The sequence below is a fragment of the Taeniopygia guttata genome, chromosome 10, assembly GCF_048771995.1.
Source record: "Taeniopygia guttata chromosome 10, bTaeGut7.mat, whole genome shotgun sequence".
Lineage (NCBI taxonomy): Eukaryota > Metazoa > Chordata > Aves > Passeriformes > Estrildidae > Taeniopygia > Taeniopygia guttata.
The window spans coordinates 453942-479690 of NC_133035.1; the positions used below are offsets into that span (position 1 = coordinate 453942).

Below are 25749 nucleotides of genomic sequence, written 5' to 3' on the forward strand. Positions count from 1 at the left end.
TAGTTGTGCTCTGTCTCAACTGCTGATCTCCATCCTGTTTTGCACCTCCTTTGAACAGATTTCCAGCTGTGCCAGTATCTACACCTATAACAGGTTGCCATTCTGTAGCAGAGCCAGAGAACAAGAACTGTGTACTATTGACCTCTGCTATCAAAGATAGGCTTGGATATGCAATTACAGTGATGTCCTAACTCTTCTTCCTTCCTCCCTTACATTCAGCTATTAAGTTACATATCTGAAGTAGCTGAGGTATTCCTATTTAAGGGACTCAAGCAATTCCAAAGTGCAAAATTCATATCTGAAAGACAGATATTGAGACTTGATTTCCAAATTGAGTACTTGGTTAAATTTTCAAAACAGTTAAAATTATTTGACTACAAAAGGCTGTGTCAGAACATCAGTACCAAGCCTCCTAAAGAAGCTTTTGGGGTGTCAGGAGATGTTATACAAATATGTTTCCCAGAAAGTGTAAGAACTCAGAAAATTCCTGTCAAAACTCATGCAAATTTTGTCTCCTCCCCCTCTTCTCCCAAGAAATGAAGGACACCAATGTCGAGTCTACCCAGTCAGCATCACATGCATGCCACATGTCTATGGTTCACATCTTCATGCTTCAAAGCCAAATTTACATGTATGTTCCTTTATAGAGATTCTCTCAGATGTCATTATCAGACAAAAATGCAAGCTCTACCACTGGTTTGTTCTGATGACACCTGTAGATACTTCCATCTATTATGGGGAAAAAAAAGAACAAGAACCAGAGCCATTTATAAAGTAATAAACAATTTATTTCTTCTTTACATCAATCGCCACAAAGATAACATCACTTATGTTAGTGATTCAAATTTCTTGTACCGCATATTGCTGATTTTTAACATGGCACTTAAGGGAACGGTCACTTAAACAGCTATACAATGTCATTAAATTCATCAATTTGTCATTTCTAAGTTATGTGTCTGAACATCCAACTGTCAAATTTAAGACCATTCATTCATTTCTAATGTTTTATAACAAAGAAAAAAAAATCTTTCCCTTTCTGCTGAAATATCTTACCATGTTTACAAACACTGAAGGGAAGGGGAGAATCTCTCACAGAAGACATCAAAAGGGCAACAGAAAAATCCTTTTTATAGATTACATAACTGGTAAAAAGACCACCGAACAATGTGATAACACTGGATGATAACACTACCTGTACACATATACAGGTCAAGCTGAAATACTGTGCAGTTCTAATAAGTAGAGATGTAGTGCACCAATTTTTTGCCTATTTAACAGAAGATAATAGACCCTTTTAAACAAATAATGAAGAATTTCACCAGGAAGCCATGCACACATGAATAGAGATGGAGGAATATTCTTCACAATGCAACTCAGTGGTATGGGTTACATCACATATTCTGGGAACCACCCATGAGGAACTCTGCATGTTATGTGCAAGGCCTTGAAGTTAAAATATTATCTTGGCAGTTCCTATGTGCATAAACAGGTCAACTACGCAGTATCAGGCTGGCATGAATGGTAAACCTCATGCACCACTTCAGAAGTTCACACACAAACACAAACACTTGGGAACCATGCAGTTCAGCTTTGGCAGGCCACCAAAACACACTGTATTTTGGCTTGGTTTCATCAGGTGTAAGTACTGCCTATGTATCCTGCATGTCCCTGATGAGTTACTACTCTCCAAGGTAACCAGATTTAAACATCACTAGAAAACTAAGTCACACAATGACATTTGCAACAGCAAACAAGGCAAGCTCCCCTGATGTTACTTCCTGCTATACACATCTTATTTTTGTTCCACAGAGACTTCTAGTGGCCAGAGGTGAGAAGCCTCTGCAATTTCTTGGCCCATTAGCTCATCACTATATCAGCAACAAGGCTTAACAAAATGAAGCCAACAGCTTGCTGGGAACTTGAGCATAACAGCATCGACTAATTTCTTACCTGCAAGCTGACAGAATACCCAGAGACAACACAACTTCCACAGGATTCCTAACATTCATGGGTAACAGTCACAACACGGCAGAAGAAACAGACTGTACAACCAGAAACAGCTTAATAAAATGAAACACAGCAACACATTCGCACACAAACTGAACCATCAGCACAACTCTAACAGAAATGGTCCACTAATATTGCAGGTTGTGTTTTGTCAGCTAAAGAACTTCCCAAACCATTGCCTTAAGCTTAGTTTTATCTTCACAACCCGAACACTTCAATGGAATAAGTCTGAAAACATCTCAAGTCATAGGACTAGTTCATAGTGAAGACTCAAAGCCAAAGAAAAATGCATTGTAGGAATAGGGTAAGAACAAGTATCTAAATTCTTCACCTTACTATTTCACTTGTGGTCACTGAAAGGAAGATCTTCATCTTAAAAAAATTCATTTAACACTTGACAACATCATTAAAACAAACACACAAACAAAAAGCCTGCATTAGATATTGATTTAGAGACCAGCTCTTTCAAAATCAAGATAGCGTAACTAGAAAATTAGAAAACCTGGTCCCATTTTTGTATTCAAATATTGATTGTAAGTAGAAAAAGAATACAGTACATGCAATATCAAAACCCTGCCCTCCAGTACACAACCAAAAGTAACTAGGGAATTAGAAAAAAAATCCCTAGCTATTGCCTACCACAGACAACATAGGGGACATTTCAGAAGACTAGTAACATACAAATCATGATGATCACACCATCAGTTTCTCATTGGTAAGGATTTGCTAGCTAGGTAAAAATTATGAATCATACAGGAAGCATAAATTTTATACCAAAAGTAGTCCTCTAAGTTGCAATTTCACCTCTGATTAAATAGTTCCCTTCCATATAAACTAACTTATAATATGCTTACTTGGAGAAGGTTACAACTACATTATCTAAAATAATTTTTTAAAAAGTGCTGTGAAATAGAAGCATTATTTCTCTCTGCCCACACTTAAGTTGACTAAAACAGTTACACAATTATACCAAATAAAGTACTACTACTAGACAACCAAAACAAAACACATAAAATACAAGCTTGATGCACTTGACTCTTCACAATGATTAGTTTTCTCTTTTGCCAATTAACCACTTCCCCAGAGCTTGGCGATTTGCTGCCTAGTATTTGAATCCTAGTTTTATCATGACACATTATAGTCAATACAACATTCTGAAAATCCAACAGTTCAAGAAAAAACATTGCAAAAGCCCAGAGAACAGCCAGCAAGAAAGAAACCCTCCTTCTCCCCAGAACCATTTATGAGCACTGCTAGTCACCAAATGAGAGAAAATGGTCTCAAGTAACACTTCCAGAGCAGAAACACTACAGCACAACAGCCCAGATGCTGCTCCTTACAGCGACCTTGCAGTAAGGAGCAGCAACACTCACAGTAAAGCTGAGGTTATTAGGAGAATATTGCATCTTTCTGTTGAAAAAGGACCTTCAGTTCCCATGTTGTGACCTTTAGGTTTTGTTTGATTGATTGGTAAATATTTGTTTTATGAGCCCAGTCACTATCACTATTGTACAACAGTTCTACAATCATGCCGAAAGAACGCTGTGTTTCATCTTAAAGAGCAAGACTTCATCTTCGGTCCTAAAGAGGAAGAAGCATTAGAAGAAAAGGGGAAAAAAACCCAACAAAAAACCCTCACAAGAAACAAAAAACCATAACGAAACAACCCTTCAACAGATATGCAAAATATTAGTTCCTAAAGCATGGTACTCCTGTGACAATCTCCATTCTTTCAATATATCTGGAGTTTGGTTGTGGCCTTTTTGAACCATTGCAATCAAAATAGTGAATACAGATAAAATTGATTAAAGAGAGTTTGATCTATAAACCCCTTTCCATTAATGACAATCTTTATCAACACAGCTGCCCTGAAAAGTAGAAATGATGCTTGCTATCACTGTTTCAGTACACATTTGACAGTCATTGACAGAAATAGGTACTTATTTTACCTTTACTTCAGAGTATATATATATATAATTTTCAAGTGTTCTGTTTGGTGATCCATAGCAAGACACTCCAGGAAAAGACAAAAGAATCTTCATCCCATGCTTTTCTCAAGAAAGGCTGGATGGAGCCAACCTGAATCCAAGAAATATGGATGTCCTTTCACACTGAGCCTGCACTATGAAAAACATGATTACATAAAAAAAAACCCTAAACTCAGAATGGCACTGAATGTAACAGAGCATGGACTTTTCTTATTGTTTCACATCCAGGCATTAATGGTACACTGTGGGAAAACAACTGTCAATTCAGCTGGTTGACTAAACTGAGACAGATATTAAGTGCTCTACAAATGATTCCAGGAACATAAATGTAAACAGAAGTGTTTGGCCTCCATAGTAAGTGGTATTTCTGAAAGTGCTGGGATTTGGAAATCTGTCCTGCCTATTTCCAAAAGCAATAAGTTTACATTCTGTTTGACAGGATTAATAAAGTGTTTTGGAGGTTAACTCACTTTGGTCATGATCCCAAAGAACAGTTTATATTAAGCAGTTTCAGCTATCCTCCTCATCATCACTAATAAGGTCTCTTTTTTCCACACAGGTCTCTCGCTCACGCAGGAAGTCCTCGCGAATGGCTTCCAGCTCCGTCAGCTCCAGGCGCACTTTCTCCAGGTGATAGGCCCTGCGGTTTCTGATCTGGCGTAAGGGAAAAGGGTTCAGGTCTCCAAAAGCAATAGCAGTCAGTTTCCTGCAAGATTACACAATGGTAGAAGACAATCATTCATATCTGGTGGGCTTTTAAACTTCATCCATATCGACTTTTATCATATGCCACATATCTCTGGTCTCTTTCACTCTTGATAGGTCTCAGATATTATCAATATTTCAAGGAATTTCTATAAAGCATTCAGGCTTAAGGTTATTTCAAGTGATAAAATGTAATCAAACACCCAAGAGTTCCCAAAGCCACCTGTAAACTCTGCTATAAACATCACACTCTTGAAAAGCTGAGCAGAAGACATAAGCTTAGGTTATCAGAGCTTCCTTGGCTACACTGAAGATTTGAAACATCCAGTTACCAGTACAGATTGGATAACTGCCTCCATAGAACACACAGCAGCTCCTTCAATCCCAAACCACTCAGCTCTCCAGTTAACCAAGATAACCTGACAATCAAGAGACCAGATAAAGACAACACAGGGGCAACACAGATGTGGACAAGGATAATACAGAACATGGACAAGCCAAAGTTTCCATCACAATGAGAATGCTCTGGGGGTTCTGCTGGCTGAAGCACAGAGATCTCTGGAACAGTGTTAAGCCAAACTTGTCAGGGCACAGTGCAAAGCACTACAGAGGATCCAGCTCCCTTCCAGAGTCACACTGCATCATACCTTCGTGCAGTCCCAGCAAACTGCTTAGTCTAATCAGTCCAAAAAGACTGCATCCAACTACATCATTATTGCTGATCTACACCAAAACCCTCTTTGTTTACTAAGGAAAAAAAGGGGAAGTAGAATATTTAATTTATTCTGTTTTAATTATCAGAAATAAGTATTAAGAAAACTTCTTTGGACAGTTTATTTAATGGTAGGTTTGTATTTTTGAGTGATCAAGGAATGATTTCCTGCTATTTCTACACAGAAGATATTCCAGCAGCTTCCCTACCTGTGCACAAGATGCCATGGCTCTGTAGAAAAACCCAGCTATGACATCCTGTAACTAGAATATAATTATGCGCGTGTCTGTAGAGACCTCTCTTACTACAGAATTTAAATTTGGAAACTCTGTGCAGAATGATTTTAACCATTCAGAACATCCATGAATTCTATGCAAATAAATATTTCTGAGTTTTTCCTCTACAACAGGATCCTTTTTTGTCCATATCAAGAAAGACCTCATTCTACATGCTTCTATACTGCTCAAATGTTGATGATGTAAACCTTGTACAAACTTGGAAGAATAAGAAACCAGGCAGTTTAAATCCTCTCTTGTCAGTCCTAACAGGCAAATCCATATTCCCTATGTAGCACTGCACTGCTTCCACTCTTAAAACCCTAAATGGCAGAGACTTATAGATCAGCACAGAGCATATTTGTATTGCAAATATCTTTGATGTACTGAATTCTGTCCTGTCCTCATTTGAACTCCCCATCCCCCAGTGATCCCTAATTAGTTCATTTTGTTAACAGCAAATTCAGCAATTTTAGAAATCTTTAAAATAGGCTATTTCAGCACCAGAAAGTTTAGAGAGAAGAATCAAGACATCATTTCCACAAGTGGAAAAGGAATGGAAAGCCAAATCTTCACCTCTGATTAAATATCAAAATTTTGTTTGGATGAGGTAAGAATAAAAAAAATTATTTTTTTCTCTCTGCATCAATCCCAGCAATCTCTTTCAATCACAAGATTATTCAGCTCTAACTTCTCTCCAATAAAAACTGAAACACAGGAAGTAAAAGTAATAGAGCTTTTGCAGCAGGAGTCAAAGTAAAAGCCTCAATTTATATGGAGTTTATCACATTAAAAAAAGTCTCAGATTTCAATATACCATTTTTTTCTAAATTGAAAATTAGTGAGCTTCAAAAGATCTGCAAAACATTGTCAGACATTAAACCAATCCCAATGTGACTTTTCTTTTTAAGATTAACCTACTGCTCTACAGTCTTGAAACCGGGGGAAAAAAAGCACTAGACCAAATCTAAAAACACTAGACCGTAATTTACAAACAGTAAGTCCTACGCAAGGACTGAAGACCAGAAAAGTATCTAATTTGTATTTATTCTCTGGTTCCAAGTATATCTTAAAAGCAGCTGGAACTATGTGGCAGGAGCCCATGCATTAACCATGCATAAGAAATTTAAGCTGTGGGGGACATGGCTCACATCTTTAATGCTTGAGCCAGGATGTATTTTTATTTATCATAAAACATCTTAGTAAAAAGTTACATCTGCATTGCAGAGGGAAACTTCACCTGTGGTTGAAATTCTGACGTGCTGCTACCATGATACTTAAACAAGGTAGTCTCCTTCACAAAAATTACTGTTTAAACCTACATCACTTCTGATTTGTCTCTGCCAGATAAAAGTGCTCATGACAAATCCTAGCAGTTGGTTGCACCTCTAGTTGCTTTATGTGAATTAGGATCTAGATGAAAACATCACCAATGCCACAAAACAGACACCTCCCATGGCCCACTACAAGGCCTTCAGTGCCACCTCAGCGTAAGTTACCCACCTGGCATCAAGGATGGTGCGTGTGAAATAGCGAAGGTACTTGAAAATAGACATCGAATCTTGCAACTTTAAGATTTCCTCTTCTTTGTACTTAAACAGTGCCAGGGCAAATCGGAATATTACCTGATAAAAATACACGTAATATTGGGTACTTTGTAAGTACAGAATACAGAGTCTCATGACCATCTTTATAAACCCCTAACAAGAGTTCCTCAAGCACAGGCTGCACTGAAGCTCTTTAGTCACATCTCCCTTTAACTCCCTTCCCCAGCCCCTATTTCCAAAAGCTGGAAAATATTTTGAATGGTTATGCACAGTTCCTCTCTTGTTTATTTCCTACCAGTCATTTTAACTGACAGGAGTTTTGCAAAGCAACCTTCTTTTAGCCCCCCACTCAGTAACCACAGTACTTTGTGGTACTAACCAAAGTACCACAGTACTTCGTTATCAGGTAACAAATAAACAAACTCAGCCCATTCAGTTCACCTTTGGTCCCTCATAGAGGAAGGAGTCCCAGATTTTGAAAAGGATGTCACTAACCACGCTGTCCACAAAAACCACAAGAAACCAGTTGAAAGTGATGAGAGTATAATCAACTTTATATTGTTCAAAATGAGCATGTAATCGTGGAAGCTTCTCACTCAATAAATCCTTAAATACTCGCTGATCAACCTAAAGACATGACACACAGAGTGTTATTGGTCCAATTTTCCAGCACATCATTCAGAGCAAGGCTGTTATCAAGCTGTGAGTGCAAGTTTTTCCAGAGGTAACCAAGAAACCCAGGATTGTCTAGCTCACACATCCACGCTAGATCCACCCAAAGCACACACAGCTACCCACTGCAGATTGCCCTTCCAGACTGTCTGCTTCTCAACCCAGCCCCGGTCTCATAGGGCTCCTCACATGCAGGTGGGGCATTTCTAGTACTGGTCACCAGCGCTGCATTGGTGCAGGAGCACAGGAGCAGAGAGAATGCTGGGCAAACACTTGGCTGGAAAAGGCAGCCTGGACCAGAGCATCACCTGGACACAGGAAAGCTACAGTGGCTACTGCCCACAGCACTGCAAATGCATTGTCAGCCCGCCCGGCACCACCATCTGAGGAAAGGAATGATAACACAGCTCAGGGTTGTGAAGCTATCAATGTGAAGGGGAGTTAAGGACTCCAAGCAGGACACTGAACAACTATCACACTGTCAAGAGTCCTTGTCCAAACAAGGGTCCTGGCACTTGGAACCCACCCCTGTCAACTCCACTCCCATCCCTTTCCAAAGACACCTATCAGACATTTGCAGAGGACAGCTGTTGACTGGCTGAAGTTCACAGGACCAGGCTTTATCCCAGCAGAGCACATACCTGGGATCCCAGCAGTGTCTTAGTATAATAATCACGAGGCATGAAAACTTCCACTATTGATACTAGACACCAAAAGGCATCTTCCTGTTCCAAGTACAGAAGTGCAATTGCTACCAACCTGAAAACAGGGTTTATTTAGAGAAGATTATACAAACTATAGTAAGAACCATTACAGTATTTTTTTCTGTTCAGCAGAGATAAATATATTAACAGCAGAGCACTGAACAGCAAAACTTGATGAAGTTTAAAATGGGGCAAAGCCATGCCTTCTCAGCCACACCAAATATTTGTATTCAGCTAAATAAGAAAACAGAAAAGGCAAAATTTTGCTCAAAGAATTTCTTGAAGTGTTGGTGTTGCCAATTTTAAGAGCTCTCTAAATACAGAGTCTAGTTTAGAAAGGAGACGTTTATTCCAAGGGTGTTAGGTGGAGGTTTCCACAATACTACTACTGCTACCACCACCACTTCATGATTCACTGTTTCTATTCTACTACTTTTTCAGTGGTCTTTCAAAGGACAAAGCTGCTCTAAGTTCAAAAGCCTATGCTTGTACATAAAAGAGTGCACAAGTGGAGATCTATACTATTACATCATGGGGATGAGACAGGGTGTTATACCAACACACCTGCTTCAAGTAGCACCTTCTTTTACTACAGATCTCCAAGTAGCAAAGCTATTCTGGCAAAGGTCAACTGCAACAAATCAGAATTTTTCTTGGCATTGTAACACAAGAATCCCGTTTAAATTCCTCAATTCTGATTGAAGACATCAGTGGAAAATGCTGAAATTTTTTGCCTTAACAATGCAAAAAAAACCTTCAAGCATTTTTTTCTGCTTGCTTTAAAAGAAGAAAAAAACCTAACAAATTCTTGCACAAAAAAGCAACACAATCCCCTACAACTGACACGAAGTCAATGTAAAACTACATTTAAGTAGCCCATTTCTTCAGAATTAATTCCAGTTCCAGTTTTAATGTCAACCTGATTTTACAAAATTTATTTATCCAGGTCAACTGCTTTTTTCATTGGTTTAAAAAATGTGATAGTTATTTATTATAAATTATGAGCATACAACCCATAAGGCAAACTGTTGCTCAAAACCATGTGGCTCTACATGAGATTTGAAAGGCTCACTAGGTGTTTCACAGCATACTTATTAACCAAGATAACCAAAATCTTACCTGTTGAGCCCTTGGCAATATCCTATATCAGGATTTCTCCAGGAAAATGCCAGCAGCACATTTCGCAGCTTCTGGATCCCTTCAGATGTTGGGGAGGAGTAATGTTTGTTGTTTGGCAAAGTCCTCAAGAGATCCAACTCAATCTGTTTAGATGCAGGATTTGGTTTTTCCAGAGCTTTTTGAAGCAAGATTTGGAAGTAGCCAGGTACTGCGCTGTCCTTGAACTTTTTAACATGGAGATTGACACACCATTTCCACATCTTGGAACGGTGTTCATGGGGAATTCCAGACCGAATAAGGTTCTTCAGTTCCACACAGCGCATCATCTCTCTATTCATTGTGCTTGCAAAATAGTTTTCCCATTTCACACCTGTGGAGATCTCTCGATTTTCACTTAGTGAAAGTGATCTCAAATCCAAAGCTCGTGATTTTGCTACTAGTTTCTCCTCATCATCATCCTCTGGGATAGTCTGAAAACCATATATATCATATTCACTGTAATGGAGAGGAAGAAAAAAGGTTTTAAAAATATATTCAGTAGCCCTGAAGCTCTCAAGTTCCCACCATAAAGTTACTTGAAAGCTACTCTCCATAGTGCTAAAAACATAGTGCTTATTAAACATTTTTCTGAAATTTTTCTTTATTTAACAATTACTTGTACAATCCATATACTAAAGACTTGGTGCCCATGTTCCTGTATATACTACTACACAAATAAAGCAATTTATTTAACAACATGGTCAAGTTGGAAAGTACCCATATCCTCAGCAGCTCACCTTCAGCATCTGCAGTGCAATATCTTTGTCTAAATTTGATATTATATCTCAATGAATGAATAAACGTGTCAGTGAAACTTCCCAGTGTGACCATTTCCGAGACTCCCTGGCAGCTGCACTGCTAACAGAGACTGTCACTGCTGGGGCCAAAGTCCCCTGACAGTCCCCACTCAGCTCCTGCACACCTCACACTCACAGCTAGGCCAGGTTTCCTCACAGCTTCCACCCCAGGCTTCCCTCAGCAAAGTCTCAGGCTCCTTATTCAAGGCACACAGACACAATCGAGGCTGTGCCACAGTGCCATGGGCTTTTGTATATACTGTATATACTATAGAACAAAGGAATCCCAGGGCTTTTAGCCCCTCACACTCCAAGTCTTCATAGCCCTCTTCCTCCTGAGTCCTCACTGTGTTTCCCAGTGTTTCTTGTCTGGCTGGTGCCACCACGCCTCATGGCCCCTCATCTTCCAGATTAGATCACCCAGAGCTCAATCTGCATCTCCACCTGCATCAGGTGTCTTCCCCAAGACACAGTTTTTTACACAGCTAAAAGGATTTCATGATCATTCCCTCATTAATGAAGGGAAATACAATAAATAACCCAAACCTGCAAATACATTCTCATTGTCTGTTTTGCAGTGTTGTAATAGAGCCCACTGGCCAATACATACATACATTTAATTTAATAGGACCAAGCTACCTGACCAGGTGGGGTTTGAAAAATGCTTGTTCTGGTTGTTCACTAGGTTCTGCTTTCAAGGCATCTTCCAGTAACTGTGTGATAACCTCACGAGCAGGACTTTGATCCTCAGAACAAACAGGAGTTTTCATTTCTTGAAGCAAGATCAGGTATTTACTTTCAATCTGGCAGAGTTTGGCTTCTAAGCTGGTATACTGCAGAAAACAATACATGATACAAATCTTCAGATACTTACTTTGTACTACACTTTTAAAACCTGCCTCAATGCTATTCTCTTGGTTTATGATGCTTAGAAACATCTAAGTCAAGAACAGTCAGCTTAGCTTTCCCATTTTTGTTAACACCGGGAAACATAAGGCAGCATAGTAGACCAGATGTTTTCCACCACATTTTTTGCATATGGAAATTCTGAGCAAACCTGAATTATCACTGCACTGTATGAAATCCTTAAAAGAACAAAATGGTTGCATTGTAGCAGCTTTAGTCTGTGCATGTTTGAAAAAGGACAACTTAAGTGACATACGAGTTAGGTAATAGCATGTAAGAACTGTAAGCACACACCTCTGTGCCAAAAAATACAGCATTTAAGCCTGGCCACTGAGTGCATGGCTTCCAAACAACTAAAAGCAAAACCTACCAAACCAGCTACAGGTATCTAACCTTAGTTACAGATGAGTGCATTTTCCCTAACCCCAAGCACTGGAAACCTTTATTATTTACCTGCAGCACCTCTACACTCAAATTCATCCAGACAGAAATGACATTCACCATACCATAGTCATCCTTTGTGCTCAGGAGATAGCTCGATAGTGACCTATCAAATCCTTACACATCGTGTCACTGACCTTTAAAAAAAATCATTACAGTCTTAATTCTGAGGAAACAATGTTTTCAGACATGTACATGCCTTTGTTCATAAGTTACCAAAACGTTCCACTGGGTCACACAATTTTAAAAGCAATTACTTCTTTCAAGAATCCATTCAGAAAGATTAGTCTGTAAGGACAGAGAGGGCATTTTTTTTTTTTTTAAGCTATCACATTTAATACATTTAAATGGTTCCATTTCCTGGGTAGATGTACAACTAAAGTATTGAAAAATGCTTTAGACATTGCCAAGTGAGAACATGCTGACCTTTGCCTGCCATTCCCTCTCTCTTGCTTCTGCATTTCTTCGTAGAGTAGAAAGTTCCAAAATCTCCTTATTTAAAAATTTATTCTGGGTCTTATAACCCTGAAGATTGTCCTGTTGATAAAAAAAAACAAACTGAAGTGGATTATGCCTGTCAGATAAAGATCACCTTAGAGCATAGAAACAGCAGCTACCAATAAGATTTTAATTAAAAATATCAGGCTCAAATCAAATATTAATTTTGGACTTCATGTAAATGAAACACACATACCAAATATGAGCACAGGGTGGTGCTGTGCCTCGCCTGCATCACTTCCAGTGCTCCACTGCCTGCAGAAGATAGCTGGCCGCTGTCGGTACAGGCAGGGAGAACAGGCACATGCAGGCTGAGCCCATCCCAGATGCCACAGCAACACAAAAAAGCAGCAGATGAATGCCCCTTGGGTTTTCACCACCCACACCAGCCCTCATTAAAAGCACAAGTTTCACGTCTGCCTCCATACAGAAAGATAAATCTAACAATGCTAACAATGACCTTCCATGCCTAATCCACTCAGATCCTGGCTACAAACACTGCCTCTGAAAGCTGAGCTTGTGGGATGAGGAGGCTGGTACCCTCCCAGCAGCCACAGGACTCTCACACTCCCCAGCATCTACGAGCATCTACTCCCCAGAATCTGTTTGCTTTCTACCAAGACCACTGACTTCTGTTTTCAACTTCATATATTGAAACTTACCAGGCTCACATATAAGAAAGAAAACTGTACATGTTTAAACATATTTTAAGCAACTTATTTATATTCCAAATTCTTTGGAATGTTCATCAATTTGAAATACAACATTTACCCAAAGGCAAGAAAGACTGTTTAGAGCAAGGCGGATAACTTCAGTAATTCCATTAAGGACTTGTGACACTTTCAGAAAGGTACGTTACAGAATAAAAATAAAGCATTAGTAGGAGTTAGCAGCTTTAGTAAAACAGGTTCTTATACTCCTCCCTCTTTTTTTTTGTCTCCTCAGAGCTTCCCTTTGCTTTTCCACATGCTCTTTGTTGCCTCACTCTTGATATTTAAAATTAAAAAAAAAAACAGAACAAGCTTTCTGTTTGTTTTCTCCACACTTATATTTTCCTCTTACCCTTAATCCTTCCTGCTCCTTTGATTATTTCTTACATCTCTTCAGCTCCACACCAATGAATAATTTCCTGAAAGTATAGCCCTGCACTAGAGATGGCCCAAAGGAAGGAAGTTCTGATTAGATTGTCACATAACAGCTCAAAGTGGAGGTTCCAAGCTGAGAAAGCCTATGAGTGTCTTTGGGAACTGCTGCAGTGATCTCAAACAGTACAGCAGACTAAAACGTACTTTTACAGAGAGAAGAGATTCCCCTATGCATCAAGACAGAGACAGTGCTCTTACTTTTAGTCTGTCCAGTTCCTGTAGTTCCTTATTAGTGCAGGTGGATGTGGGGGAATTTATTGCTCCACTTTGAGAGGATGCGTTGTCCTCACATTCGCTGAGCTGGCGGGAGAGTTTCATGATGACTTCATCTTTAGCTTGAATAGTTTCCATCAACATTCCCAGCCGTTCATTGAGTTCTCCAACTTTACACTTTAGGTTCTTGACTTCCTGCTGGAGACTATCCTTTTCCAGATTTAACTTTTCAAGTTGATTGTTGAGGCCCAAAATCTGGTCATCTTTTTGGTGCAACAGCTCTAATGTATCTTTGGGAACCCCCTCACAAAGGTGACTTGCAAAGTATTTATCATATTGGGAAGATCGGACTGTTTGCTGCAGAAGTCGAACAAGCTCCTGAAAATTAAAAAACAACAGCAAAAAGCTCAATGAAATTTTAAGTTTCTAAATTTTACAGCTTAGAAGTGTAACGTCAAGCAAAACTAAAGTTTCTGCAATGGGTTAAGACCTCATGCTGGTGTTTCAAAGAGAAAAGGAAATGCTTTACGACATGATTTCTAGCAGGCTAACACCCTACAATGACTGGCCTACATAGATGGCTTCAGTGTCCTTCACTGAGCTAAGGATCAGTGATCCTGCCTGAAATGGTTACAACAGATTAAGGAAAAGGAGTGGACAGCTGAGGCTCAGCAGTTACTTGGAAGCCGAAAAAAGTCTTGCTTGCAAGAATGGCATCCTGTTGTAGGGTGAACAGGAAGAGGCTTAAGCCCAAAAAGTTAACAGGAAATCATTACAGAATGGAAAAAGTAAAGGTAACTAAGAGCTCTCTTCTCTAATGGATGTGGAGAAAATAAAAGGAGGTAAAAAACAAATGCTGCTTTGTCAAAAATGAAGTCTATGAAAGGCTGTTTAGAAAATCTTGCCAAAGAAATGACGCTTAAGACACCGTTTTTTTGCTTATTAATATAGAAGCAGCTATGAATGTAGTGTTGCACTAGACCAATGAGATTTTCCACAGAAGCAGGCTCAGAAGCTCAAATGTACTCATAGAAAAGATAGTGCCTAAAATGAGTATAAATATGGGGCTCAGACTCCTTCTTTGGTTTCCCTTTGATCACCTCACACAAATGAAAATACAAATAGCAGAAGCAGCATGTCTACACAAGATTGAAAACATTTTTTTTCTTTAAATGAATGGAAGTTTTTAAATAAAAAACAAGGTATTGATTAAATTGGAGTTATGAGGGCACACAAGTATGACCACCATGTGAGTGCAGACTATATACACTCATCATGATTAGGTCTATCTTACAAAACTCTTCCTGAGGAGAGAAAGAAGCCAGGTTGATTTGCCATCCCCTGCACTAGCATTGAAAGTACCAAAAGGCAAAGAGAATCTGAAAGGAGAAGTTCCCAAGGTATTTTACGTACCTACGGAAAAAGAAGCTATGACTATCATCCAGGATCCTGGCAGACACCAAACAAGTTAACTTCAGAGAACAAGGAAGACAGATAAACCAAGTCAATCAACAGTGTGCAAATAGAAGTTTTATTCAGGACTCTTATCTTCAACAGATGTAAAAGACAGTCCTTCTTGTTTCAAGACTTTTGTACACAAAAGTTTGTTTAGAACCATCATTTTATAACAACCAACCAGGTCCTAACGTAGTGAGAGGGCCAGAAAGGTTAAACTCACAATCACCTGCCAGACCCATTTGCTTTTGCGCCCTTTGCCTAAAGGTTTAATTACCTTTTGGCTCAAAAGATCTTTCTTTAGCTTCTCCAACTCTTCCTGCTGGCTTTGATACTTCAGTTGCAGCTCAGAGACCAGTCTGCTCCCATTGCCAGAACACCACTCTGTTAAGGAAGAGTCACTGCTGTTGCGGTTTTTGCTTGATCCAATCATATCTTTCAACGGGCGCCTTGCTTTGTATGGAATGCGGCCAAAATCAAATGGAAAAGCTGAACTAGTCAGTCCTGCATAAAACAATTTCTTCTAGTTCAGTTCACTTAGTAAAAAGGCATTTCAAAGCATTCAGATTTTCTTAAAACATATACTCATTAACATTAGACTTCGAGCAGCTTTCAAACCACTCAATACAATAGTGTTAAACATGCCTCATTTTCCAAGTAGCTTCCTTTGGTGGAAAAAAAAAAAGCTCAAAAACCTCTCCCCTCCCAGATAAAAGACTTGGCTCATAAATTAACATGTTTCATATAAGACACGAAGAGAATTTTACAATTCATTACAGAAAATAAAAGGTATCCATAACTATGCAAAGTAAACTTTGCTTCAAATAATCAGAACAAAACCATCTCTGATACCACAGCCTACTGCTCCTGTAAGAGGATTCAATGTAAGGTTTCACCTCCACATACAGGATAATTCTCTAACAGATTAAATCACCTGGATGTCACCTAAGGTACTCTTAAAAAGATGTAAAAACATCTTGACAAGGTTATTCCAGACACTGGTCGATTCTGAGAAACAGTTACAATACACAGATGAGCTGCTGCCTCATGCCCATCCCTGCTTCTGCCCCATTTCAGAAGCAAGTCAAGGTAACAGGTACATACACAGAGTCTAAAGGCAATTCTGCTTCAGTGGGTGACTCCGTGACACTCAAGTGAGTAATTACAGACATCAGCATTTCCCTTGACCTTGTTACCTTGTTACTTTGCAACTCCTTTGACAAAACAAACCAGTAGCATGCTCAGGAAACCCAAACCAGTGGATAACAAGGCTTTGTCCTTATTCTCTTGTATTTGAATAGCAGAGGACCCCAAACACATCCTAAGAAACTGATTTTTTAAAACATAGTTTACAGAGCTCTGGATGTGGTTTGTGAAGAAAAAGATAAGCTTCCATTCATCTCCTAGAGACAGACATAACAAGAAACTCTATGCTAAACAAGGTAAGGCATATGATCCCCTTCCTTCCTCCACTTCTACCTTTACTTCCTTCTGCCAAGTGTTTCCTTTTTTCTTCCAGAGCCATTGAGTCCTCCAAGTCTTTTGGAGTTGGATCCAGCAATTCCCACTCCTCAGTGGTATAAAATATACTCCTGCGATTTTCATTACTTCCTTTTCTTAAGGAGGACATGGAATTTCTGTGAAAAAGGCAGCAGGAAAAAGTGACAAATATTTCTCCATTTCACATTATTTTTATAAGGGGCTTTTCACAGTTCAAACAGTACAAACTAAAAATAAGCTAAAAACATAGACAAAACCAATACCAAATAAAAGCGCAAAGAAAATAAAACATACATTAACAAATAGCACTTAGAATCTACAGCCGAACTCCAAGAACAGAAGAATTATCTTACTTTAATGCCATGGTCTTTTGCACCCCCTGTTTTAGCTTTGTTTTTGCAGTGGGCAAGTACAAAACAAACTTAGGATTTACAAGCAGCATCTCTTTATTGTTCAGCTGTAGTTTAGAATTTTAGGGTAACTGCCAAGCATTAAACTGAACAGCATGCAGTCAAAACACATGTACATTATAGGTCCATACTGGGGATTCACAGAAAACTTTGGGATCATGCAAGAGACCTGCTGCAGCTGCAATGCTGATGACAAGACTCCTTTGCATTTTTTCTTTTCTACAGTGGAACATGGCCAACTATCTTCAAGAACATTTCAGGAGGAGCCTCTGAATTCCTGCCAGATAATTCTATAGGAGAACAATACATTTCCCAGCAGGATGAGATTACCTGACCCAGCTCTCCACAACCATCACGCACTCAGGAAATGTCCACTCTTACATCTATGAGTATTAACATAACTCAGTATTGAAAAGCCTTTGTTCAACTACATCAGGACATTCTAAATCAGCCCATATGAACCAGTTTAATATTTCAGGCATAAAATTGGAAATATATTTAGTATCTCAGCATTTTCCACACAGTCTGTGCAAGTTCACTAAGATGCTTTCACTCCATCATCCACATTCTGTCTTCAAAATTTAAGCAGAAAATAACCCATATTACACTTTCAAGATCATTTGATGATCCAAGCCAGTCCTTCAGCTTCGCAAGAGATTTAACATCTTATCAACATGAACTCTAAGGCAATCATTAAGCAGTGCACAGCTTTTATAATCTGATGAACTGATAAATACTTACAATTTAAAAATAATCCTAATGTTTATTAATAAAACTATTTCAGCAATCAATTTACAAGCTTGGCAAAGACTCATTTATGCTACAGATTTCATTTTCTTCCAGAAATAATCATAACTGCTGCTGGGGGAAATAAGCCTAATTTCTTTGTTCAGACTTTCCACACAAATTAAGTAGATTAAATTGGGTGATGATGGATTGGACATCCAGTATCAGTGAGTGTCTCAGGAACTGCCCCTGGCATCTCTACACTTCTTCTCCAAATGGTGGCTGATCTCTTACCAAGCAACTCCAAACTCCACATTCTCTCTTCTCTTCTCTGTGCCTGATCTGCACTCACTCATCCTCAACATTTAAAAGCCTGAATACTATCTTCTAAAGCTTAAAAAACCACAAAGAACAAGTCAAGTGACTTCCAGAAAAACTTCTTTAACGAACTGCTGTTTGGCCCATGAAAAATCATATCTGATGCTGAGTTTTGTAAAGCTTTTGCACAGGTTTGTTCAGGGCACTCAAGCAGCAGTCCCTCATTGCTTTCTGCCAGACTAAAAGAAGATGAAAGATTAAATAGATAAATTTGAAAAATTTATTTCCCTAAGTACAATCAGACAACCTACTCAAGAGCCAATCGTATGATCTAATGAGTCTCTATTTTTAATGTCTGGGGTTTAAGCCTTGTTCTTATGGTTATATAACTGGAGCTTATGGTAAAATTCAGTATGTTTCCAGATCTATAGTCTGCATAAATAAGTAGGTGAGAGCATGAAAATGGGGAAAAAAAAATCAAGCCTAAATGTCTGTATATATCAAATAGTATTTGAAAGTGTATTTTTAAAAGTAGAGGAGTGCATTTCAACTTTAATTATTGTAAATATATATACTGCTTAACTCCGAGACATATTTTTCTTTTAACCCTCCCCTTTATTACATCACAATTGCTACCTAAGATACAAATACAGCTATTATAGCAATGTCTTCTCTGTCAGACACACTAAATGTGTGTAAATGTGCTCAGGAGGAAGGACAAAGGCTTTTACTGAGACATCTATACAACTTAGTACAAATTAATAAGTATAAAACAATGTGCTTACAGCAAGAGAGGAAACTCTCTGCAGTTTCAGATACATTTTGATCCACCCTCTAACACTGGGGCTGTAACTAATCACAATCCAGTAATACGCTGGACAGGGCACACATATTCCAAAGGCTGCCAGATCTTCCCCCTGTCCCAAATGGCACAGAACTGCTGGACAAGGGAGGAAAACCAACCACCACACTAGGAAAAAAAACTCAAACCCACAGCCAGAAAAAGAGTCAAAATCAACACCATCTGGTAACCTCTTGGATCTCCGCACTAAACCAGAAAGCTTTAAAAGGGATTTGTTTAACTTCACACTGCTGATGAAAATGAACATTTTCCTCCCAGCTCAAGAAGGACATGGTCTGGTTAACCAAAGCTACAGCTGTGCTTTGTGAGCTGCTTTGCATTAGCACTGTAACATGCTTCAAGCAGAAGTAGAAAATCCATCTATGTGGGCAAAACAAACCACAAAATTCTTTAGAAAGAAGCCCAACAGGAGAGCAGAAAACCAATGGGACTGCTTTCTTTAAAGCAATTAGTACTGAAGAGTAAATTAATTGTGAGTGAGGGGTTTTGATGTTGTTCAGAAGGGGTCTGCCACATTTTTGCTCAGGAATTTGAACTACATCCACTTCAAATCTGTGTCCTGTGTTTTCACTTCTTTTAAGAAGAAATAAAAAATAAGGATTTATATTGGTCTGATTTTCATCACTAAAAATAGTTCCTATGCACTCAGTACAATGACTACTACAATGCTGGGAATTGACAGCTCCATGAAAAAGCAGCAGTGGCTGACAACACAACTCAGTCTCAACAACCACTGGGGTTCAGAGAGCAATGCCATCACTCGAAGTGCTGTACAAAACTTGTACAAGACCGAGTCTCCCTTTCAGATATCAGTAATGCTACACAATAATGTTCTCTTAAATCTTCAAACAACAGATAAAGTAACTGTTTACTTGAAGAGATACAATACAACAAATAAATCCACCCCATCACCTCCCATCATTCTAAGAAGCTTCACTGACCACATACTGATGTAGGAAATAGTCTTGGTCAGGAACTACCAATCTCATGGTAACTCTTTCTCCCAGGTTCACAACTTACTTGATCTCAGTACTCCATTGTTTAAGTGAGAAATTGATGGCACTTGCTTGGACTGGTGCAGGCTGAGAAGCTGCTTGTTCCCCCACCAGATCTGTAGGAGAAGTCTCCACAGCTAGAATATTTCTAGCTCTCTCTGCTGAAGCATTTTGACTTAGGATGCTGAAATCTATATTAAATTAAAAAAAAAAAAAAAAAAAGGAAAACAAAAAGAGGAGAAAGAAAAAAAACCATAACCTTCAATAAGTAAAATAATATTGGTTATGTAAGGTCATAGACTGCTAAGTCTGTCAGTGCTGTTGTTCAGGTTTTACTTGAAATTGCAACATGACTTTATAAAACATTCAGTTCAAATGAACCTTATAAATAGCAAACTTCTCAGTAAGATCTCACTGCAGCCACAAACTTCTGATAACAGACCCGTGTGATGCTTACAAAGCATTATTTCAGGAGTGATCAACAAAATAGCCAATCAGAACTAAGTTCAGAACAGTGTCACAAAAACACAAGCACTGACCCAGCTTTCAGGGTGGCTTCATCCTGTAAGTTATTCATCCTGAAAGTGACAGTGCTGCTGCAAGTCAGTGACCTTTACAAACCTGAGGCAGTCTTGTGCCAGGCCAGGCTGGGCACTGCCAGTGCCAAGAATGCTGGCACAGCTCTGTAGGACATCAGACACTTCCTGCACCAGTGAGGATTCCTGAATGCAGCTCCTCCTCAACCTACCCCAGCCTAATCTCCTGTGCGCTGGAGCAAGTGGGGGCGCCAGGTCAGGCCATGCAGAGCTGCAGCACAGTCCTGCACACCCCAGCAAACCCCACCGATCCCAACGGCTCCAGAAACCCGCCCAACCCTGAGCCCCAGCTCACAACAGCCAGAGGAGCCCGGCTGACCCAGCCAGCACACCAGGGCTCTAACACACCACCCTGGCAAACAAAGACTGCACAACCTACACTGGCTGTGCTACCTCAGTGTTTCCATTAGTGTGGAGAGCTGCCTTCTCCCTCCAGCAGGCAGATGGAGGAAAAAAATCCAGAATACACTGTGAATACCAAAAAGCATTAGAGAGAAGCATAAAGCAGTTTACAGCCTTCTACAAGCCCTCTGAAATGGCAAATTAAACAAACCCAAATGTAATTTTCAGGTGCTTCTTGATATAATTCATAAAGTACTGAAGTGGATGAAAGATTTTTTGACACTCTCAGACTTGATTCAACATTAATATTAGAAAGTAACATATTGGATGGACTCTTACTTAAACCCTAGGAAATTATGATGCCCTCTTTTATCACTGCTGAGTCTTTCAGCCTTTGTTCTGACAATTGCTTGGCACCAGCAGCGAGCCCATCTTTAAGCAAACCGTATCCTCCAATTCCTCAGCAAAGGGTTACTTTTATCAAGTATCAAAGATTAGAAGTAGAAAGAACATTCTGTGATAAAGAATATGAAATATTAAAAATCTCTGACACTAGGAATCTCTCAAACCCTTGAAAAATGGTATCTGACACAGAAATGTATCATGTCATGTTTCAAATAGAGGTACAAATTACACTGCCTTGATTTTTATGAACAGATACTTCAGGGCTTTATCAGCCAAAGGGAATTCCAAGTTTTTTTGCACTGCAGCTGTTTGAACTGAGCACAGTTCAGCTAAAATAGCTTAGATAAAACTGAACATGTGATTATATTTACTGTCTAATGAAAAGGAAAGATAATAAGTAGATTTTAACTACAAAATTATAATTAAAAACAGAACCAAACTCTGACACCCCCCCCCAAAAAAAAAAAAAACAAACCAAAAAAAACAACCATCCCAAAGGAAAAAGAAAAAAAAAAAAAAAAAAAAAAGGAAAAAGAAAACCCAATCCACAACACACAGACCAAAAACTTATGGGTACTCAAAGCCAGGGTGGAACACTAACATTCTGCCTTTACACTTACAGCTTGTTTCATCTTCTAGCTGTTTGATTCTGCAAAGTCCTTTTAGAGGACAGGTAAAGGAATTGCTCAAGAGCTTAATTCCCAATAAATACATCTCCCCTCCCAGACATGCCAATTGTCTGAATGTGGCACCCTGAGGCTGCTCACACCAGCCAGAAGCTTTGTTAGAAGCATTGACTGCATAGCACACAAAGCACAACTAATGATAGTGGCTACTTGTGCAACCTCCAAGTAAAAAAAAAAAAGAATCTTGTTTTGGAACTTATTTCAAAACACAACAATTTTATAAATGCATGGCACTTCATGTTTTATTAATGCAAATTAAGAACTGAAATTATAGAAACTACATTAACATTCAATCGATTTCAAGAAAAAGTAATAATCCAACATAGTATAAAGAATAAATTAATTATTTTACCTTCATGGTAGTAAGGCGCCTCCATGACAAATCCTACAGTGTAATTATTGTTCATATTCAATTTCCCACATCCCTCTCTGAAAAATGCTTTGAAGTATTTTTCACTACACATTGATGATCTTAGAAACCTTTCACAGCTGATCCACAAAGCAGTATCTAGCTCCATGTATGCCCCAGTTAGTCCAGATTTCTGAACTGGGAGTGGAGAGGACAGGGGAGGACAGACAGGCAAGGCAAGTAAGCAGTTCTGGGTTTGGACTGAAAACAGATTACTTCCCCATTTAAAACATTAGTGATAGCATCTGTACTCAAGCACTAGCAAAATAAACCAATTCTATGCTCCAGTATAAAGCACACTGCATGCACATTCAATTCTTCAAGAAAAAATTTTAAAAGCCACAAGACACATATCTTAGTCATCAACATGAAACCAGAGCCTTACAGAATCCCCTAACCCTAGAAGAAACTCCTGGAGTACTTGATTAAAAAGAAGGAACAAGCATCAATCATTCTGGCTATTTGCTTTCTCTCCAAAAGGAATCCCTACTTAAATAATTCAGTTGATGGTAAGAGTTATCACTGTGATTTGTCCTAGAAAACGAGATACTCTACATGCAGCTCCAAATTCTACATAATGCAGTTTAACTGAAGGCCACCCCTGAAAGGGATGGGCCTACTCAGCCCATGCACATTATGTTGACATTCCTTGTCCTGAATATAACAACAATTACAAAAAAAAAAAAATCACATGAAGAGGTTCAGCTGGCTCATCCAGGAAGCCCCCATTGACTTACAGAAAAATACCAGATCAGTGATGAAATGACTGGATGTGATACAAAACAGGTGTGAGGGAACAGCATCTGCACACGCTACAGTGACAGAGGCTCATTTCACATTGTACCCAAGCACTGAGAGAACAAATTCTGTGGCTAAGTTACATATTGCAGTTGATGTGATCCAACACTCTGCTGCCAAAAGGGCAAGCCTCTCTGCTGCTTTACTCTGCCTTCCTGTATTTGGTCACTGTGCCTTGTTCCCTCCTGTCCACCAGTTGTGCAATCACCTGATTGCACACTGAACATATTCCCCTCATCAGTCTAGCAGAATGAAAAAAAAGTGCTCCTTTCTGGCTAACATATGAACTCAACCTACTCAGCACAGGGTCAGTTAAACGCAACAAAAAAAGGGAGCCTGTGCAGCAGAGAACAAGAGGCTGAAGGCAGAAAGATAAAGGGCTAAAGAGCCAAAGCCTGTTCCCTTTTGCAACACTTAGATTTTTGCCCACCAGTACATGTGCTCTGGAGCACATGGTTTGACAAGCTGCTACCCAGACTGGCTGCTGCCAAAAAATGGGGTCTCAAGCCATCCTACCTGGCATTCCCAGTAATTGTCTTGATCTAATCCTGCCACTCATCTGTCCCTACAGTAAACCACTTCTGGAAACTACACTGGCCAAAAAACTGATCTGGAGAAGAGGCTGATTGCTGCTGCCTGCAGACCCTGCACTAGCACTTGGCAGGGCCAGCTCTGCACCAGCTCAAGGGCTACACTCTGCTCCCAGCAGGAGCTGCCTGCAGTGGCTGAAAGGCCCAGCTGAGCCCCCAGCAAACACATGCTTGCTCACTGTGTTGTGCAAACAGCCACAAGTAGCACATTCTCCCAAAGCAGAGAACAGGTTAGAGGGCAAGACTGCAACAGAACCTAAACCTCAGGAGGGGACAAGGTGTGACAACAACAGCTCAACACTGATGGGTTAAAGCAGGAGCAAAGTGACATCAACCAAATGTGACATCTGTTGATGAAACATGTCTGACCTCAAGACTGCTTAAACCCAGGAGAGTCTTACTAATGCCTAACCTGGCACAGAACTGGGTTTCACTCAGTCTTGTTTACTGATAACAGAAATCAGCAAGGAATCCATTTCTGTAGGGACTGAGGAATAAAACAATTCACAAGTGCCTGTGCAATGTAGTAAAAAATGCAGAATAACTCTGTATAATGCGCAGACATTTCTTTAACTCTCACACTAGTGCAGAATTATATTTTTCTTGCTTAAAGGTATTTCAGAGACTGAATTTCACTCACGTATTATCAGTGCAAGCTGTCTTTCAATTTTGAAGGCACTGCATTTCTATGGCAGTCAGATAGATCCATCACACCATACCTTTTCAGGAAAAAAGCATGGCCATTCAGAATGCAAAATATACCTGTTCCATTAAAAACTGGAGTTTATATCTCCGGATATTTACCATACTAACTTTTTAAGATGTTGCAACCACTAAAAGACAACTTACCTGAGCTTAATGAAACCTAGTCGTGAGACTACTCAATTTCACTTCCTTTCAAAAAATCTGTTTTTCAAGAAATCAACAGATTTTGTAAAGGATACAAAAACACATATAAAATTACATTTATGTTAAATATTGCAGCATATGCAAAGTTTACATAGAGTTACTTGATAAACAGATGTGAAAAAGCTCTCTTAAGGCTGTTCTCTACCCCAGTGCAACACCTTGTATTGATGAACTGACATTGAAGAGAGCCATGCGTGCTGTTCTCACTCAAGTTTCCAACGTACCAGAGTTGTCTTTGGCAACAAGACCTTTGGAAAAGTCACTGGGTGTGGGGGAAGTCCGGCTGTCCCGTTTCGCCACATCCAGGTTGTTGCAGTATTCCCACCTCCTCTGCTGCAGCTCCTGAAGCCAGTAGGTCATGTCCTGCCGAGTCGCAGCCTGCAGGAACCAGAGCTGGTGAGATCTCTGCATGCCTTTGGTACATGAACATAGTAATTCCAAGTGCAAAAATAAATCCAACACAGATAATCAGCAGATCACCAAGGTACCACCACTCAAAATCAGTATGATTTTAAAGAAATAACCACAATGCACCAGGTGCACCTTGTGGTCACATGCACATCCATGACTTTCATGCCAGAATTTCTCATTAGAAGTAGTCTCATGCCTTCCTTTTCTTCAGTTTTACACTCAAACTTTAGAAAATGCAGCAGCATCTTATATTTTACACACAAAGCACTGTTCGAACATATAACTACAGATTTATATTATTGGAAAAAATCCCATACACGTTCGGGAAGATTCCCATTTTCTTTTAAGTTGCTTTCTTACCAGCAGAAACCAACAAGTGGATAATGCATTGCAATGCCTCTTACTTTAATGACTAAAGCTACATACTGTATTTCCTGATGATCCCGTGAGCGAACTAGCTTCTATAGAAAAATCATATTTAAAACAAAAAAAAACCCAAATCCAACATTAATGCCTAACCTACAAAACTATAGTCAAATATGTGGGCAATAAGTGAGGAAGAATTCAAT

At 39.3% G+C, this 25749-nt stretch overlaps 1 protein-coding gene across 3 annotated transcripts in view; it reads right to left on the minus strand.

The window, feature by feature from the left end:
- Window positions 1-766: 766 nt before the first annotated feature.
- Window positions 767-25749, minus strand: part of TBC1D2B (TBC1 domain family member 2B) — a 31624-nt gene continuing 6641 nt past the window's right edge. For 2 of the 3 annotated variants that reach the window (XM_030281894.4, XM_030281896.4), the window contains exons 2-13: window positions 24994-25147; window positions 20060-20225; window positions 16703-16860; window positions 15501-15727; window positions 13754-14146; window positions 12339-12449; window positions 11205-11398; window positions 9730-10224; window positions 8548-8665; window positions 7676-7861; window positions 7191-7312; window positions 767-4701 (exon numbers count right to left, since the gene is read on the minus strand). In XM_030281894.4, the coding sequence (XP_030137754.1) occupies window positions 4506-4701; window positions 7191-7312; window positions 7676-7861; window positions 8548-8665; window positions 9730-10224; window positions 11205-11398; window positions 12339-12449; window positions 13754-14146; window positions 15501-15727; window positions 16703-16860; window positions 20060-20225; window positions 24994-25147 (2520 nt within the window). In that variant the 3' untranslated portion in view covers window positions 767-4505. The remainder of the gene's footprint in view (window positions 4702-7190; window positions 7313-7675; window positions 7862-8547; window positions 8666-9729; window positions 10225-11204; window positions 11399-12338; window positions 12450-13753; window positions 14147-15500; window positions 15728-16702; window positions 16861-20059; window positions 20226-24993; window positions 25148-25749) is intronic. The other variant, XM_072933935.1, reaches the window with a different exon arrangement.